General features: G+C 43.1%; 2 protein-coding genes across 4 annotated transcripts; both read right to left on the reverse strand.

The window, feature by feature from the left end:
- Positions 1-418: 418 nt before the first annotated feature.
- LOC143331562 (BOS complex subunit ncln) lies at positions 419-5,522 on the reverse strand. 3 transcript variants are annotated; one of them, XM_076748585.1, is made up of 16 exons: positions 5,449-5,522; positions 4,842-5,024; positions 4,107-4,297; positions 3,770-3,914; positions 3,565-3,662; positions 3,366-3,443; positions 3,140-3,243; positions 2,717-2,805; positions 2,452-2,591; positions 2,189-2,367; positions 1,978-2,065; positions 1,817-1,855; positions 1,263-1,435; positions 1,108-1,161; positions 949-1,027; positions 419-776 (listed from the first exon to the last, which is right to left on the reverse strand). In XM_076748585.1, the coding sequence occupies exons 2-16, from the start codon at positions 4,984-4,986 to the stop codon at positions 720-722; spliced, it is 1,659 nt and encodes a 552-aa protein (XP_076604700.1). In that variant the 5' UTR covers positions 4,987-5,024; positions 5,449-5,522; the 3' UTR covers positions 419-719. The 3 variants fall into 3 exon arrangements, 2 of the variants coding, with proteins under 2 accessions (XP_076604700.1, XP_076604691.1); XM_076748576.1 differs by lacking the exon at positions 5,449-5,522 and adding an exon at positions 5,116-5,204; XR_013078150.1 differs by lacking the exons at positions 419-776; positions 5,449-5,522 and adding an exon at positions 5,116-5,204 and having other exon boundaries at positions 971-1,027; positions 1,253-1,435.
- Positions 5,523-7,099: 1,577 nt separating this feature from the next.
- On the reverse strand, positions 7,100-17,739 carry fam219aa (family with sequence similarity 219 member Aa). The gene is made up of 6 exons (XM_076753967.1): positions 17,481-17,739; positions 13,205-13,301; positions 12,297-12,390; positions 11,560-11,640; positions 10,432-10,486; positions 7,100-9,964 (listed from the first exon to the last, which is right to left on the reverse strand). Exons 1-6 carry the CDS (start codon positions 17,538-17,540, stop codon positions 9,806-9,808), a joined length of 546 nt encoding a protein of 181 aa, XP_076610082.1. The 5' UTR covers positions 17,541-17,739; the 3' UTR covers positions 7,100-9,805.
- Between the last annotated feature and the right edge of the window lie 364 nt (positions 17,740-18,103).

An 18,103-nucleotide genomic window follows, 5' to 3' on the forward strand; every position in this document is an offset into this window, starting at 1 on the left:
CTGCTTAGCTGCCTTCTAGTTAAAACAGAATCAGTCTTATCAGATCTGCAGAACTGGTGCAAACCAAGAGAGGGATGGGATTTTTAAGAATCTCCCACCACCACCACCACCCAGGGTCACCTCTATTCACTGTCAGCATGCCACATGAGCATCAATAATTCACCAAGCGCTGTAGGGTGCCTTTGTGTCTCCATCGCTCTCTCTGAGTTATCTGTGACAGGAACTGGCTGTTCATCTCGCTGCAGTGGCTGGGTCTTGTTTGACAGCCATGTTAAGCCCAGTCAAATCCATGTCAACAGATGCAGAGCAGAGGACATGGAGAATCATGGTAATCATGTGGCAGGAACGTCCTTCACGGGGCCTCAAATCAAATCCAATCTTTGCTTTGCCTTCTTCAGTAAACTTAGACGCAGGCAAATCCCAGACTTCTCCTTTATTTATTTTGTTTACTTCACATCTCCAAATAACAAATTCCAGTTTGTTTATATAAGAAATGGTTCACAGTACAGTGGATTTGCGAATAATGAAAGGTACAAAAAAATCTGTACAACAATGTACATTTCAAAGAAAATGCATACTTTTTAAGTTGTGCATATGATCAGTCTCTGAAGATTCTTGTTGCATTGCTTTCATGTTATGCACAGCCAGTGAAGCAGAAGTCCAACATGAGCAATGCAGACTTCAAACCCTTGTCACAGGCTCAGCGCTCTCAGTCTTATTTACTGATGCTTGTATTTCACTGCTGCTTTGAGCTTTGTGTAGAGATAACCAAAATTCTGTAAGAGAGAAAAGATAACGTAAGAAAACAAACCTGATCTGTCAAGTGTTGTCTACCTATCTGTCAGTGCTTTAAGGTGTAAGACAACGCTGAAGGTGCTATGCTGTTTGCAAGGAAGTCATGTAACAATGCAACATGAATGGACAATATGAAAGGTTTTGTTAGCAAACCTGAATGGCATAGTAAACAATCCCCAAATAAGCAGCAATGCAGCCTCCAAGGAAGAGATCAAAGGCTGCAGGCTTCACTCTGGAAGGAAAAGTGTGTCAGCTTTTAGAGGTCTTATTGAAATGACAATGTGCACAAAATGCAATTGGACACATATTTACCTGTACATCACTATGGGTTGGTTCATTTGATCAAAAAAGGTAATATCAGGGTCCCTGTATGAAGGAATACAGTTAATCACCATTGTTGTATTTCTTCCTATAGTACAACTGAGAGCCTGTCTTAGTATGGGTTTTCTTTGCCCACCATGTGTTACCTCCTGTCCTGTCGGAAGGTATGTCTGTGAACCTGCTGCAGGTAACGTTTGAACTCATGCTCCAGTGAATTAACCAGCAGGACGTGACTGGGCTCCTTATCCAGCAGCTGGGTGGCCCGAGGGACTGAAGTCAGGAAGGACATCAGGCTGGACATACGACCATCCTGAAAGTCCTGAAACAAGGAATTGAGAGAAAAATGTAGGAAACGTCTTCTGTGCCATCACATAAAAATAAAAGTCATTGTATGCCCAGGAGTCGCAATTTTTCCCCATGAAAGACCCAATTTGGAATTCACATTACTTTTTCAGTTACCATTAGAAATTAATCTTTTAATAACTCTGACATCAAGCTGTAGTTAAAATACTTAACTTCCCCCCCTTGAAATCCTTTACACTCAAAATATACTCAAATAAATGGTTTTATTCAAATGCTCTCAACCTTCAAATGAATCAAATTAACAAGCTGAAGATGCAAACACTCTGCAGTTCCTATAAACTAACACCAGAGGTCAGTATTCATCTTCACATATTGACCAAGAGAACAGGGAACTCACCATGTGGCCCTTGAAAACCTGCACATCTTTCGGTGAACCCTTGTGTAGGATGATAAAGATTGATTACACATTGAAATGCTGCTGCTAGAAATAAAACTTAAGAGGAAAACCAAAGTTTCTGCATTTAGATACATGCATTGAGGTTTCATGCGTGTCATCACCTTGTCAGAGAGATTGTACATGTAACGTGCCAGCGCCTCTGCTACGATGACGCCATTACGCCTAAGTTTTCTGAAGTCCACTAGTGACCTGTGGGACGACACAAACACAGCTGAGATGTGTCACTTTTCATCATCCTTTCTTGTCATTTCATAGTAAACAAAGCCTTCAAGCAGCCAGTCATAATAATTGTGAACAGAATTTAGAGCTCACATGGTGTCGAGTATGGACCCACGGAGCTCAGATTTGGGGTCTTCCAGATGAGACAGGGTGAAGCTTGGTATCCTGCGCAGGCTGTAGCGCTCATGCTCCCAGGCTATCGTGGACTCCACAAGATTGATTTTCTTATGGATCAAGCCCAGCTTCACCCAGGGGAATCTGGAGGAAACCACCTAGAGGAGTCATCACAAATTTAAGGCCACAATGACTGAAATATGCTCATTCCATATTACGAAACCAGCAGTAAAGTTTGTTACCTCCTCCAGCTGCTGAGTGAAAGCATGTATGGGAGTGTCGGGTTTAGGAGGGCGGGACACGTGCATGTACAGTTCATCACTGTAGGCCAGTGTATCCAAACAAAGAACAAATGCCACATTGTCATGGAGCAGGCTGGACTCTGGAAAGGAAAGTAAGTATAAAAATGGATCTAACTTGTTCAGATATGCTTGTACCGTAGTATTACTTTACTCATGTTTAACATAGCACAGGTCCCAAAGCCCAGCGACTTAAAGAAGAACTCACCAGCATGGTCCAGGTTCTCCTCAATCCATCTCTTTGTGCCAAGGAAATTGTACTTCCCTCCTCCAGTTAAAGAGAACATTAAATTATATCTAACAGACCAAAAAGAAACAATCAAGCATACAGTGGTACGTTAAGTACCTAACAACATGATAGGAGCCAGTTTTTCAGATCATGACGTAAGCATACATTTGTACATCTAGCAGTATCCACTAGAGCAAAAGGTGATAGTGTACAGCTGTTTCGAAAATAGGACCCAGCTAGAGTTTCAGCCAGGTTTGGCATGCCATTTTCTTCACCCATGATAAAAATGCATGCTCTCATATCTTTTAGAGCTTACATGATTAGCATTACTGATGCTTTGGATCCAGCATATGTATGTCTGATTACATTAAGAGGCTCCTCTGTAAGGGAATTATAACTCACGGTGGTCTGGTGCTTGAGCTACTAAAAAGCTTCTGGAAGAGACGCGCCAACTCGAGCAGGATGGTGACCCCGCTGCCATTAGAGTCTGCTCCATATGACAACCACTGTGTTACACACCAATACAAACGTATGCATGAACATATATTATACCTGCACGGGCTGATATAATTAATCAACATCAAGCACAGATTTGTTCATAATGTTTCATCATTCCCATGTGACTCACTGGTGCCAGCCCATAAGAATCGTAGTGGGCAGTGATGACGATGGTGGGTGCATCCTCCCCTGCTCCAGGCAGCACTCCCTGAAATAAACATCAGCCGTTGTACAATGCAGAACTGATGACCAATCACAAGCCAAACTAATCAGGTTTGGCTGTCAAAGGCTTTTACTCCTCTGCTCTGCATAGAGAGTTCCATACTCACCTCCAGCGTGACTAAGTTGTTGTCAGTGATGGCCTTAATAGGAACGTTGTTGCTCACTAAGATCTGAAAGGCTGTAGCTGTGACCATGCTTCGAAGGACTGACAAGAAGGGAAACATCCAACCCTCAGTATAGACATGCTGTATTGTTCTTTTTCAGCTTTCTTACAGTACAATGTAAATCCATAAATCCACTTGCTCCTCTCACCTCTGATGAATATAGATGAGGTCCGGGTGGCTGCCGCTTGCTTGACCTCCTCATACATGTAAAGCAGCTGTTCATCCTCAGGAGCCACATACACGGGCATGAGAGTCTCCTTCCTCAAGGCTTCACTCTCACTCAGCATGAAGGACTGAGATGGGGAAAAAAAGATACTAGTTCACAAAGCACAGATGATTAACATTTTTCCATCATAATGCTTCAGCGATGTGTTACCTAATACTCTGGAGCACTAAAATATCTAATATTCAGAAACTGTATTCTGAATAGCATCTCATGTATTTCTTCCCTTGTTGCCCTACAGCATGCATGGATGACGTGCTACCTGTACAGACTCATGGGGGACACTGGAGATATTTTTGGGCAGCAGGATCAGTACGGCAGCAGCATTTTGCCTCTTGGCCTCGAGGTATCTCTCTGTGGTGAAGTCAAGCACCTTCATGATGACACAGCGGCGAGTCAGCACCGGCTCGTCCGCTGAGCGAGCCTCCGCCACCACAATGGCTCCACGGCAACCTCAGCGGACAGACAAGGGACACATGAACACCTCTTGTTGAAAGTCTTTAATTCCACATTGATTGTAACATGTTCTTCTGCTCAGAAAACTCAGTACATTTACTCAAGTTCTGTGAATTGGCTCCATGGCAATCAGCAGCAATATTACAATCTTTCTTAAATGTTGGTAAAACCACCAACACAACAGTGTACAAATACTCCACTATCTATCTATCTACTCCAATAATTAAAAGTATCAACAGTAAAAGAACTACGTGGTACAACAGACAAAAAGGGTGTTGACTGATACATTATTAATAAACTATAATAAACAAAGTTGTACTCATTTCATTCAGACTTTTGTGGTAACTACAGCTGTCAGGTAAATATAGTGGAGTAGAAAGAACAATGTTTCCCTCTGAGATCTAGTGGAGTACAATTATAAAGTAGCGGAAAATTGAAATACTCCAATAAGCTACCTCTGCACTGTACTTCCTGTTGGCACAGAGTAGAAATACCTAATTACTGTGCATCACTGCAGTGAGGTGTAGCTCTCTGAACTTACCATGCTTCTGCTGTGCCAAGTTGTACTGCTGCATCCTGTAGGCAGTGAACTCATAGGAGGACACAGCAGGCAGAGCAGAGCCGTGCAGACACTGGACACAGAGCAGCAGCAGAACAGCGGCCACACTCACGTCTCTCAGCAACATGGTGTCACGTCCCGCCCGGCTTCTGTTATGGTCTCAATCTACGAGGGGAGGCCGATGTTACAGTCAACTTCATGCAAAGCCAGATTATGCATATTCAAACATCCTTTTGGGCATGGGAATGTTCCTCACCTGTCGCTAGCAGTCCTGTCTCATGAGCTCCTCTTACTACAGCCTCCTCAACTTCAGTGCTACTCTTTGCAGCGTGGACACAAACTGGCTCCTGGGACTCAGGAACATGGTAAGCCACCATTCACCATCTGCTCCCAAGGGATCAACTCAAGGCTAATCACAAATACCCAACCCCCCACACCTCACCCTCACCCTCACTCCTTCCCTCTCTCCTCCTCCATCTATCTATCTATCTATCTATCTATCTATCTATCTATCTATCTATCTATCTATCTATTTGTCTACCTATCTCTTTGTCTTATCTGTCTGTCTCTTGCCTGGCTGCACACTTACATCCATTCACTTCAGTAGGTAATCACACATCACCAGCAGAGACTCTGTGTGGGAGGCAGGCAGGCTGCTTCATACAGTCGCTGTTCGCTTCATCTCCTGCAGAGACAGCAGTTTGGAGCACTGTGGAGAGCTGGTGGATTGGAGCGATGGAGAACTGAGGCTTCAGAGCTGAATAGAACATCCAGACTGTAATGCGGCAGAGCCTGAGTTTGTGTGTTTGTGTATGTAAAGTTTGAGAACATGCTGGTAGTGGGTGATTTGATGTAGTCTGTCCGGTTTGATGCATTTGTGTACTCTGAGGTTATACAGAAGGTGGAAACATTTTTTCTTGCAGAAGGACAAATAAATAGAAATCAGATCTCATCTTCTGTGTTGGAAATTACACACATGACGAGTAATCATGTGTTGTTATTGCGTATGTTATCATGTTGAATGTCTTCTTGCACATGTTTGCACCACGGGCCAGTTTCACGCAAAGCGGTAACTTGCTGGACCGGCGTAGAAACTAATTAAAACAAATTATTTAAGATACAACTGAATGTAGTTGTTGTAATTAGTGGGAGCCCTGTGCTTGTTTCTCTTCAACGAGAAGGCTTCACAAGCCTGTCACCACATATTCTGATCCAAGGTCGAATCACGAGTAAGTCCCGGAACTTACCCGGGACGACCCGGAAATTTCATGGGACATTGCCGGGACCAACCCAGAACTTTCCCGGAAATTTCCCGGGTCGGTCCCGGGTAAGTTCCGGGTGCGTACACACAGGTACTGATCTGGCCCGGGTTGTTGATATTATTATTATTGTTATTAGTAGTAGTAGTATTATTAGTGTGTGTCTCGGGTCAGTCCCGAGTAGTGACCTCATTCACACGCCACACCTTGTCTTTCTCATGCAGAGAAATTACCAGGCCACCAGGTATTTTTTCTAACAGTGGAACAGGTAGAGGAATTAGTGATGTGTCTGTCGCGAACGAAACAGCTCTTTGAAGTGAACAATCGGAGCCACACGTGATTGGTCAACTACATGATGTGTGGTGGTCTCTGTGTGTACGCACTGAGCAGGATGGGGTGGGGCGGCGTGTGTGTGTGTGCACAAACACACACACACCTGCACTAAGAAATGCTGAATTAAATAAATGTTTTTATTTATATGAATTTATGTGTCATTTATCAGATCAGACTCCTTTGTCAGACAGTCAGACTAGAAACAAAGGCGCCTCTGAGAGAAGCTGCTGGTCCCCTGGGAATGTTCACTGAAAGGACGAGCTGGGCCAGGGAGTTCCAGCAGAGGGTTGCTAATTGGTAGCAGCCAGAAAGGCCAAGGCGTGTAGTGACACAGAGCTAACAGGACAGAGAGACAAGACCTTTCCAAGGTATAATAGGAGTGAACAACTTCTCTTCTGTGTGCACATTATGAACTAACCTTTGTCTTCCTGTGTACCATGCTCTGAGCATTAATAAAGTGTGACAACGCTGGAAGACATTTTTGTCCCATTCCTCTTCGTCAGAGCTGAATTGCTAAATATCATTTCTTATATACATTAATATTGTATCGAAGTTTAAAGTTCTGTAATGCAATGTTTTAAAAAGAAATGTCTGTTTTAAGCAAAAATGTACTATTACCAACGACAGAAACACGTGGCACCATCAAACTTCAGATATCTAATATTTATTTTCTGATATGTTGCACTATACACAGAACTTTTAACACTGTTAAAATCTAAATGGAACCAGTTCACAATCATCATAATAAGCACCTGACAAACAAAAAGCATCTGCCTGCATTATTTTCCATTCTTGAAAAATAAATTAAAAACGCACATATGCAAATAAATAACTTGTGTTACAATGCATTACTTTAGACTCCCTAAGTGAGACGACATTGGCCAGAAGTAGTGCACTCAACAGAAGATGGCCGGTGAATCTATTAGGAGGAGGATGATGATGATAGAAAAAGAAAAAAAAAGAAAGAAATCAGCACCATAGTCAACCACACAGTCAATCCCTCAGGATTAATGTTAACTGTACACAGCTACAGGTCCTACACACACCTCAGCTAGAAGCTGCATTAGTGACATATTACCTGACCTACTGTACTGCTCAGGTCTTTTTTCTACTTAATGCAAGTCATTTAATTATTTACACACATGGCACCTTATTTTCAAATGAAATGTTTCTTTATGCTTATTTTGTGACTCAAATTCTGTAGAAACATTGAGGCTGTTAATCAGGTATGCCAGTGATAGGAGAGAGGAGACGCCCTCTTCCAGGTTAATAGATGGAAATGAGATTTTGTTTTCTCTTAGGCGTAGGTTTTAGCTCTGGTTACTCTCCACATACAGTACTTACAGACGTACAGTATGCTCTGCAAACAAGAAAACTCTTAAGAGTCGTTTGAAGTCATACAACACACACCGTATCTAACTCAACACGGCACCAATTATAAAAGATTAACGCTAAGTTTCCCAAAAACGCTGCAACATGTCTGCAACTGTAATCAAAGTGAGATTGTTCAGAGTTGACACACACAGTATTTCAGAAGTAACTCCACATCCTGATCTCAAATCCTCTGACACACATACTCACAGCTACCTTTCCCATCAGCTGGGCGTACCTTGCTTCTAGCTATTTTTAAGAATAAAGGTTTTTCAGGTGTCATACTAGTCAAAATGTGGATGATCAGGGAGTCTTTCACTTTTTAAAATTCTCTCACTGTTGCTGTGTTTTTGGGAAACCCAGCCTGATCTTCCACTGTCATTTGTTTGAGAGCAGATTCACACGCAGGTGACTTCTTTTTATCTTCAACTAGAAAGTACCTGATGTCTGCAGAGCTCTATAGACGTCTTTAGATTGACGTAAACATGAAAAATCAACAGTATGCATTCAGTACTTACTGACAGCAAGGACTACTTCCTTTTCAACGTCATGGCAAACATCCATTGGCATAAAGCAGTGACAATACACAGCTGTGTCCGGTGCTACATATACAGTCCTCATCCCCAAATCAGACAAATTGGTTATATTAAAACTCAAGGGCAATATGCACAAGTGTACAACCATACAAAACAAATACACTTACAACTAAACTATAAAGAAAAGAAAGCATTGTATACTTTCCGTGAGTAGCAAAAAAAATCCCATTTCATTTCCATCCAATGATATGGAATCACTTTACAAACATTCTTCAGAGCCCGCGACAGGCATGACCAAAGTTGACCAAACTTCCTATGCATCTGCACATGTTCTAAGCATTTTCATTTCATTTATTCCCTCAAATATATGACTTCCTTTGTAGCCACATTCACTGGTGGTGATCCTCTTAAACATCCACTGACATCGGGGGCCAACATAGACAAACACAGAGGAAGTACACACTGACTCGTGAACTGTTCTGCCGTTGTTCGATTAACTGTTTCTCTATATCTACCGATATTACAGAGGGTGAACCTAAATATTACTAACTTTATGTTTTTCAAAGCACGCCTCACATAATGTCTCATCGGCACAAGGATGTGTTCAGGGGTCAGTAAAAAATTATCTGCACAGGCTGGTCGTTAGGACACAGTGTTAGCAGGCAACATGCAAACCTATTTGTTTTCAGCTTCTTTTAACTGAATGTGAGACGATCAAGCAGTACAAGCTTGGTGTTACGTACAGACTTTAAAGTAACGATCTGGACTGGATGTCTTAGCGTAAGCATTAAGTGTTTTGTCAGCAGCTTGATGGTTTAGCACTATTCTCCTGGATATATTAGACACACGCACGTCTTTGTCATGTTTGACACATATACACAGGGAGATGAAGCAAACTGGCTGAAAGAAATGAAAGAGAGAAAACAACGGCCATCACAAAATCTCTTCTTGTACATCGACCAGCAGAAGAAGTAGAGTCCATGGATGATGCACAGTAATGTCCTCTTGTCCTTATTTCAGGTATTTTGGTCGAATAGTTCCTGTCCTCTCATTTTGTTTCTCTTCTTCGGCAACGGTGCCTTCATGGTCCTTGTAAACCAAAATATCCACAAGCATGACATGGAAGTCAAAAGAGGGAGAAGCAAAAGTAACATGTTTTCCTTAGAGGTAAAGTTTCTGCCATCAGTCGAGTGCTTCGCTGAACCAACAATGCAGAAGTAAGATGCACAGACCCTACCATAGGAGGAACGTGCACAGATACTGTACATATTGACTCTTTTCTCAAGACTTGACCTATCTCCACATCTTCTTTTTTGCCTTAAACCCTTGTTTTCCCTTTGTGCCATCGCCAGTTTTTCCCCTATGCTGCCACTCTGGTCAGTAGTTGGCCTCAGTGCAGGTGGCAGGCAGGAGATTTTTTGGGGGGAGGGGGAGACGGGGAATGGTGCTACTGGATTTGACAGGCTGTGGAGGGAGCAGCCTGGCAGCACATGCAAGTGGGGTTGACTGCTTTGGGGGGGATCAGATCCAGGTCCTCGTCATCCGGGATCTCGTCAAGCCGGTATCCGTCCTTCAGGAGCTGGATGTTCAGGTCCTGGTTGATCTGCTGTAGAAGCAAAAAGAGAGGAGATACAATATGAGCCAAGCTTCAGGACAATCTGGACAGATCCTTCAACTAGGAACAGCCTTGTTAGTTAAAATAGTCACTATGTTGGTTCTAAAAGTATCGATGTTCAAGAACATGGTGATTCAAATCAATAAACTTCTACAGCCATGGACGGCGGCAAAGCAGAGCAGTCAGATCACTGGTGGAAACAGGGTGAAGCAAGAAGGAGGGAGGAAATGAACAGGACTTTGGATGAGAGTTATGGGTAAACCATTACACATGATTGACTATGAATGCTTGGAGGAGCCAGTATACTTCTTGTTTTTTCCAATGGATGCACATGTACCTGGTGTGGGTGGTGTGACAATGGAACTGGGTGATCAGGTGGTGATGTTTGTGGATTCACCAAATGACGCTGTGAAACAGTATAATGTGTGTATAGATACCTGGTCCCTCAGACATCTCACCTCGGCTGAGGAGTATCCTGATGAGGAGTATCTGGACATGTCAAAGTCGTCATCACTGAAAGACAGGAGACATCAGCAGTGAGACACGACGGTCTCAAAAGACGACGGTCCAGACAGTTAAATGATATCTGAATGTTTAAAGGGGTCGTTAAGCAATAAAATCAAAGTGGCAGAGGTTGAGATATCCTGACTTTTAGTCCAAGTATGGGTCAAGTTAAAGACATGCTGGATCCTACATTTCCCATAATGCAACTGTGTGTTTTTCTGTTCTTTGCGTCCTGCCTGGTAAATACCCGCCTCTTTCAAACTCTCTGGTCCCAGTTTAAAAAATGTGTGGCCTCTTTTAATTAAAGTTTATTCAGTCTATGGATAATAATGATGAAGAAGATAATAACCCTGATGACATCATCATCTTTAATAATGAGATTGGATGAACAGACATACTATAGCACACAGGACACTAGAAGCCTTTTTCATACAACATCTGACCAAGGATAGTAACATCATGCTAATGCTCGCTGGTTGACAGCCTTTTTCCTCCCACATGAGTAAACTGCCTTTTCATACACTGTACATGAACAGAACAGAGCGACATTGTGCGAAGGCTGCGCATGCGAACCTAAAGTGTGGACAATAAACAAACGGGTGTCCCGTGTGTCTGAGTCAGAAAGCCTGTCAGAGGGTGTGTATGATGCAATACATGCTAGAAGCTGGGTTGGCTTCCAGCGAGCTCATTTCACATGAGAGCGTTTCCCGCACGTCGCTACATACGGAGGGCACAAAGGGTGGGACTCATCTGTGTCAAATGCAGACCTGCTGGTCCAGAGTGGAAGCGAGCACTCCCTCTGAGCCGCTTTTCCCTGTCCAAATCCTCACCCCGCTATCCTCTAATCCTGCGCCCTGGGAGAGGCTTTGCCCTTTTTTAGGATCCCTTCTGTTAAGAACTCTCTCAAGTTGCTCAGTGGATTAATGTGCCATCATGACAGCGTGAGCCCTATAAAACTAGCAAGTTAGCCAATTTCTCCTTTTTTCTCTTCTTTAAAGGTCAGCCTGAAAAGTTCCTCTTCTGACTGTGTCATATTTTAGCATTACAGAATTTGATATGAAGAAACTAAATAATGTACACACCTGTCAGTGTCCAGCGCCACCAGGGGCTTCTCGTCCGGGCTCTGGTCTAAAGAGGAGTAGCCTTTGTTTGGCACCACCAACCTGAGGACGAGCACAGAAAACAAGACAGAACACAAAGAGGACACACAGAGGACAAAACCTGAAAAAGCGTTCGACACAACAAAAGTACAATTTCCGCCAAGTAGTACAATGCATTCTTCCTGAAACACCCACAAAAACACTTCCAAGTATTGTAAATCATGTCGGGAGTGCAAGAGAGAAATGCAAGTCAGCTTCACACAGAACAGGATGCTGTTCCGAGTATGGTGCTCGCTTCACAGGCTGCAAAGAAACAAAATTTGGGGCTAATCTGCAGCCTTCAGACTGCCGGCGTTCCCAGATTATCTTCCCCCCTCGGAGACTCCGGTCCAGACCAGTCGGTAGCCTTTCTTATGTTTCCACTAATCCACCAGAGAGCGGGATTAGGCTGACGAGCCAGTTGTCAATACTGTGGGTTGTACTGGGTTTCTGCTCAGTGCTCTGATGCACCATTAACATTGATGAAAAACATGCAATTGGCCCCCCTCTAAAAGGCCTTGTTGTAACATTAGGAAGTCTGACGGTGTCTCGCACAGGCACAGTGTGGAGCAGGGGAGACAAAAACATATTGCTCGAGGTGCTAATCGATGCAAAGTGTAACATTTGTGGTCGAGCTGGTCAACGTGACGGAGACACACACAGGCAGAGGAAGCTGTTACCTTGTCCTGGCATTCTTCTTTGGCTGCTGATTGACAGGACTTCCCACGGTGCCATTTTTCACTGATCCCTTCCTGGCAAGGTCCCTCTGTTTCTCTGGGAAACCACAGGATGTGAGGTCATCAGGAAATGCACCAATAAACCTCAACTTCATGACCATCAGTGGCAGATTTATTTATTATTTAACAAGGTCTCTGCCAGTGGTGGTGCTTATTTTCATGTTGTTGCAGCATTTAGTCAGTGAGTCTTCATTAGCATATATAGATATGAAAACATGTCCTTTAACTCCAACAGGAATTGTACAATTGAATGCTCATCTCCTTGAGATACTGTGTGAAAACATTCAGGGCTGCCACTGAAATATGAGTTCATCTTAGGACCCTTCGTTTCGATTTAACTATGTTTTCTTTAGAAACAGTGCATATTCTTGAAATATTGACTGGTGAGTTTCAGGAAACAATATTTTTCAGCAAGCTTTTTGAAACGGAGCCCTTAGGACTAAATAAAAATGAGGAATTGTGAGTGTGGCAAAGGCTTCCGCAGTGTTGTGGTGGCACAATAACAGAGGCAGCTCAGAAATGCTCTGACACCTCTGAGAGCAGAGATAAATTGCAATGCTGGGGAATATGATTTCACTGGCATACAGCATTTCTGGTGAATGTCATACTGAGTTGGCTATGAACTGATGCTGAACAGAATGTTTGTGCTTATTTTGACCTTGTACAGTGGAGTTTAGAAAACACGCACACTGTGGTAGCCTATGGCAAGTGAGCACAGACATTTTTCTTATGTGCTTTTATATGCAATCTGCAGGGGCTTGTCATTATTTGCTACTGCTTACTTGCTTAATTATAGAGTGTGAAGTGAAGCCTTGTCATGTATTGATTTGCGTTCTGTTGGTTTGTAATACCTATCTGGACTTGCAGAGGTGACGGCTTGTAGTTCATGGCCACAGTCTCTCCCTTGGTGTCGGGGTCTGCCTCCGAGGTGGAGGATGCTGCTGGGTCCTGGGAAAAGAGGCGCAGTACAGAGCACGTTAGCTCTGATACAGCCAACCAACAACACTGATAACATGTGACATCTCACTTTAGCACAGGCTCATATAGATCCCAGGGTGCTGTCTCTTCACAGATAATCCTTGTTGTGTTACGGCTGCAATGTTTGCTAATTCACTATCTGACAGGGATTAAACTTGGACCCAAGCTGTTTTCTAGTAATACAATTCCAATCAACTCGCGCTACACTTCCACCCGGCACCTGAAATTGAACACAGTCCTGAGGGCACGATCAACTCAGTACCGAGAGTGACCCACTGAGTTATCACCAGGCTAACACAGACCGGAAAATCAGCTCTTTCACAACCTGCTTGCGTCAAATACCCTGCTGAGATTTCCCAAGCCTATGTGCTACTATAGCTGCCTGCTTTGCAGCTCAATAAGCTTGAGTGTTCAGCCTATGTCGCCGCCTCTGTCTCTTTTCTGTGTGAGCAGTGACGGCATGGGGAGGAGGCCGTGGGAGAACAGAGGGGGTTGCTGTTGGAGCTACGGTTTCCCCAGAACGAGAGAGGGGAGCTGGGCCCGCGCTTGGCCTGCTCTGCTGACAGAGCTCCACATTATGTTGATCCGACAGGCCTCCCCTTGTTGCACTCTGAGGGACTCCGCAGGCCACATGGACGAAGGCTACCAGGCTTTCAATAACTCTGTATTCTCTCCGGAGAAATGGCTGCTATATTTAAAAGGATACTCCAAGCAATTAAATAAGTGGAGCTGAAACCTCGAACTTTACAGCTGAAGTTGAAAATACATATAGGCCACTGCTTTGTACTGAGGTACAGGATGCTGTATGTAGAAATATCTTTTAATAATGAAAAATAAAACACAGTTAACAGGCCCTGGCGTGTTTATACTTCATAAAAGCTTAATGACAAAAAAATGATAAGAACTAAAATGTCTTTGAAGATTGCATGAGGGGATTACAAAATAAATAGGTCTAGACACAGATATGCCTGAATCCATTTCATCAAAACCCTTTCATGGTATTATTGTGAAATACTATAAGAATTTAGGCCATTACCATGAAACCAATAGAGCTTATCCACTCTCACAGGACCTCATGAAAAATTCATGAGTATTTAGCAGGGATGGTGAGAAGCTCATTTTGCATATCGATTTTCATGTAACACGTTTAAAAACAAGCTGCCAATGACACGATGTGGTAAAACAGCAAAGCAAAGCATGACGTGTGTCGACACATGTAACGTCCAGTGAACGCACGAGCAAAATTCAGAGCACAAAGTTATGTCACTGTCACCCGAGCAAAAGGCTAACACTGCCTTTTTAATGTTTCTCAGCAGCCAATCACAGCAATCCATCTCTTATTGGGGAAGAAACGTCACCTCCTTCTATTTCTCAATAGGAACAAGACTTAGTGATAAACAACAGGCTGATGACAGCGAGTCTTATTTTTAAAGCTGTGGTCCAATATGGCTGAATACACCTTTGATGGATACAATGGTCTCATCCTCCTCTGGTGATGAAGCATTGTTCACTTGGCTGGAATAATTAATGAGAGCTGCAACAGTGAATACGTTACACACACTAGTACAGATGAGGTATTCCCGCTTTAACAAGCAAACATGAGCTCCTTCTGTTCTGTGACAGGCCCTTCCCTTGGATCACTGGGCTTACCCACTGGATGGCTTTCTTCTTTCTTTTTTTTTTAATTATTGTTTTTCACATCTTCCTTCCATCATGGAAAGATACTGTGACGAGGTAGGGTCATATTTTCTGTCAAAAAAAAATCCCTTTGAACATTTTTCAGCAGAGCTGGCAGTGAATAATGAAAGGGATTCAGTATTAAGCTGTCTGTGACAGAACCCACTTCTTACACATAAGAAAGCACAATTACTGATAGCAAGGTAGCCCACAGTAAACAAGTTAAAACGCTGCTTAAAATATAATAAATCCACTATATCAGTGTGAAGTTTGGTCCAAAGAAATGCTACGAAAAGTTCCCAAACCTAAATACATTCCAAAATAAGTCCTTAAATGCATCTGCTATATTACTACCTTACTTTGCTGAACTGTCTTGTAAAACGAAATGAGTGCTGACAGCCACTAACAAATGATTAAGGCCTGACCTATGACACCAAGAGGTGACACATTGATTCTGATGATTTAAAACTAAAACATGGCCAGGGGCCCTGACCTTCAAGATACACTCACATAAACCTACACTCACTCATAGTCATACACACACGCGCACACGCACACGCACACGCACACACACACACACACACACACAGGCACGCACGCACGCACGCACGCAATCTGTTCCGCTGTTAGTGACTCCTTTACTGCTTCTGATGATGAAGAGCCACAAGGTTGCTGACACAGCACAGACACCAAGCGATTGGTAGGATTACACATCATGGCCTCCCACTGGCCAATAGCAGTGCAGACCGATATATCAGGTGACCATTAAAACGGCTGCATGCTGTCCTTATGACAACAGCAAATGGACTTGACTGCAGTCTCAATACGCTGTAGTATATTTAGCCTACAGTAATCATTCTGAAACGCCCCTGTGCTTAAAGATGGGCCAGCCTGTAAAAGGTTATTGGAATAATGGGTTTTATTCAAGAACTAATTTCAGCTAAAGGTTAATTAAAAATACTTTACAAGTTTACATTCACAATCTAAAGCTTTCCACATCGGACTGATAAGACAGCAACTCCGTGATTCAATCATCTCAATCCTATATAAAGCTGTTTCATAATTCATTCTGAACAAGGAGGCAGGTGCCAAGCGCATTCATGCGGTTTAGGAATCACAATGAAGTTATTAGCATTAAAATGCACGGCCATGTGTGCCACAGCAACCGCGATCCTGACACAATCAGGTATGGTGGAAACGTAACATGGGGGTCTGTTTCAGGGGCTGCAAAAGATACGAGGGAACATTTAGTGTTGTTTGAGTCTGGCATGATAATTACACGAGCTGATACGGAACAAAGTGCACGGGTTCAAGAGGTTTAGGACACACGCTGACCACAGAGACGCTGCAGCCACAATCCAAGTTTCTCTGATGTTGGATTCAGAACAGAAATCTCCCAGGATGACACATGACAGCATCAAACGTTTATAGGGAGAGGCGATTGCTGCTGCATGAAAAAGAGAAAGTATGTTCTTTCTGTGACTTCTGCTGGAGTTTAGCCTCAGGGGTAGTCGGGTTGGGAAAGCATGGGTCTGATAATGAAGGCGAGAACTTGGAGTTCTGCTTTTGCCCAAACCCCTGAGGCAAACACTTAAAAAAGGGACAGCTGTTTGAGGCTGCTTTGTTTGAAGTGTGGAGAATAAAGCTGGCGAATGGTCGCAATAAGCTGTACTATCAACTCCAATGAAATGTAGGGAATAAGAGCAGTGGATCAGTTAATCATTGGTGGCCATGATTTATCATTTCAGATCGTGTCCAGTTTGCAGGTGTGGCCTGTATCATAATAGCATTTCAAATACAGAGAAATCCCTAAACAGTGCAATGGAGACTGGAGCACAGAAAACATGCATGTGATGCCTGGCTGCTGCTGGAGTGCATCTATTCTAAATCACGGAAGCAGGGGCTTTTCTCTTACTATGGGCCTGCTCGGGCCAGCCATCATCAGGGTTGCAGTCTGCAGTATCAGGTTTGGTCAGACCCCCTGTTCACGCCATTATTTGGGCTCCCAGCTCATGCAGCCATTCAGACCCCAATAACACGTCACCAAATGACGAAATGTAAAAACAGTGGGCTGTGTCAGCTATTGATGTAAACAAGCGCATACTGACGTGGATTTTTTTTTTTTTAAATCACGTTTTTTTTTTTTGGTCAAGTGCGCAGTTTAATCACTATGATACAATAAAGTGAAGACTCATTTATTATTTAATTATCATATGTATTATTGATGGGATCATTCTGTGAGGAAATACATGACGTTAGCCGCTATCCGCTTTCATCTATAGAAAATCCATCTACACCCTTTCCAAGGCTCCACTTTATGCCGCAGCTGTAGATTGCTATCGGTTAGCTCTCGCACGCAGATTACGTGACACAGCTGTCGCGATAAACCGCACAAACGGGACAAAATTTTCTGCCGTCTGCGTTCAATAGAAAATATTTGCATAAGATGTGTTTTTGTCTTTGCTTTCTTACCAAAGGCTGTGTCTCTCCGTTGACTGGAGGGACTTGGAACCGGTCGATTTCTTCCATCATTTTGGCAAGGCGTTACAGAAACGATACGGCGGTGAAGATAAACGATGACTTATGTCTAACTATCCCGGTTTATGATGCTCAGTTGTCGGGATCCCTCGTTTTTCAGCATGATAGCACCTCGTTTTCCTCCATCCTGACAGAGGTGACTCGACAGCAAAACAGCAGTACCGCCCCACTTCCGGGTTCATGGAATATTCATGACAAGTCTGTCCAATCACAGAGGAGATCATATTGAAATGCGTAGTGAACCAAATTCATGTGTTGACGGTGAATTTAAATAGCTAATAGAGATATTGTATCTGTACTTGTAAATACTGAATATTTTGATTGAAATCTTGGTTGTTTTTTTTTTTTCACCGCAGTCTACTGTCATTTCTCATTTGTTTGTGCCACAATAGTTTCAGAGTAAATATAGTCACTCCCTTTACCTTCAGTATAATACACCGTGATGTAACACATTTTTGGCAGCGTACTGTTTTCCTCACTCAAACACACTGGACAACCAGCTTGCCAAGGAACAAAAGGCTGTTGTTAAAAAGTTAACATTAGTGATCGGTGGCTTG

The sequence above is a fragment of the Chaetodon auriga genome, chromosome 2 (assembly GCF_051107435.1).
Source record: "Chaetodon auriga isolate fChaAug3 chromosome 2, fChaAug3.hap1, whole genome shotgun sequence".
NCBI lineage: Eukaryota > Metazoa > Chordata > Actinopteri > Chaetodontiformes > Chaetodontidae > Chaetodon > Chaetodon auriga.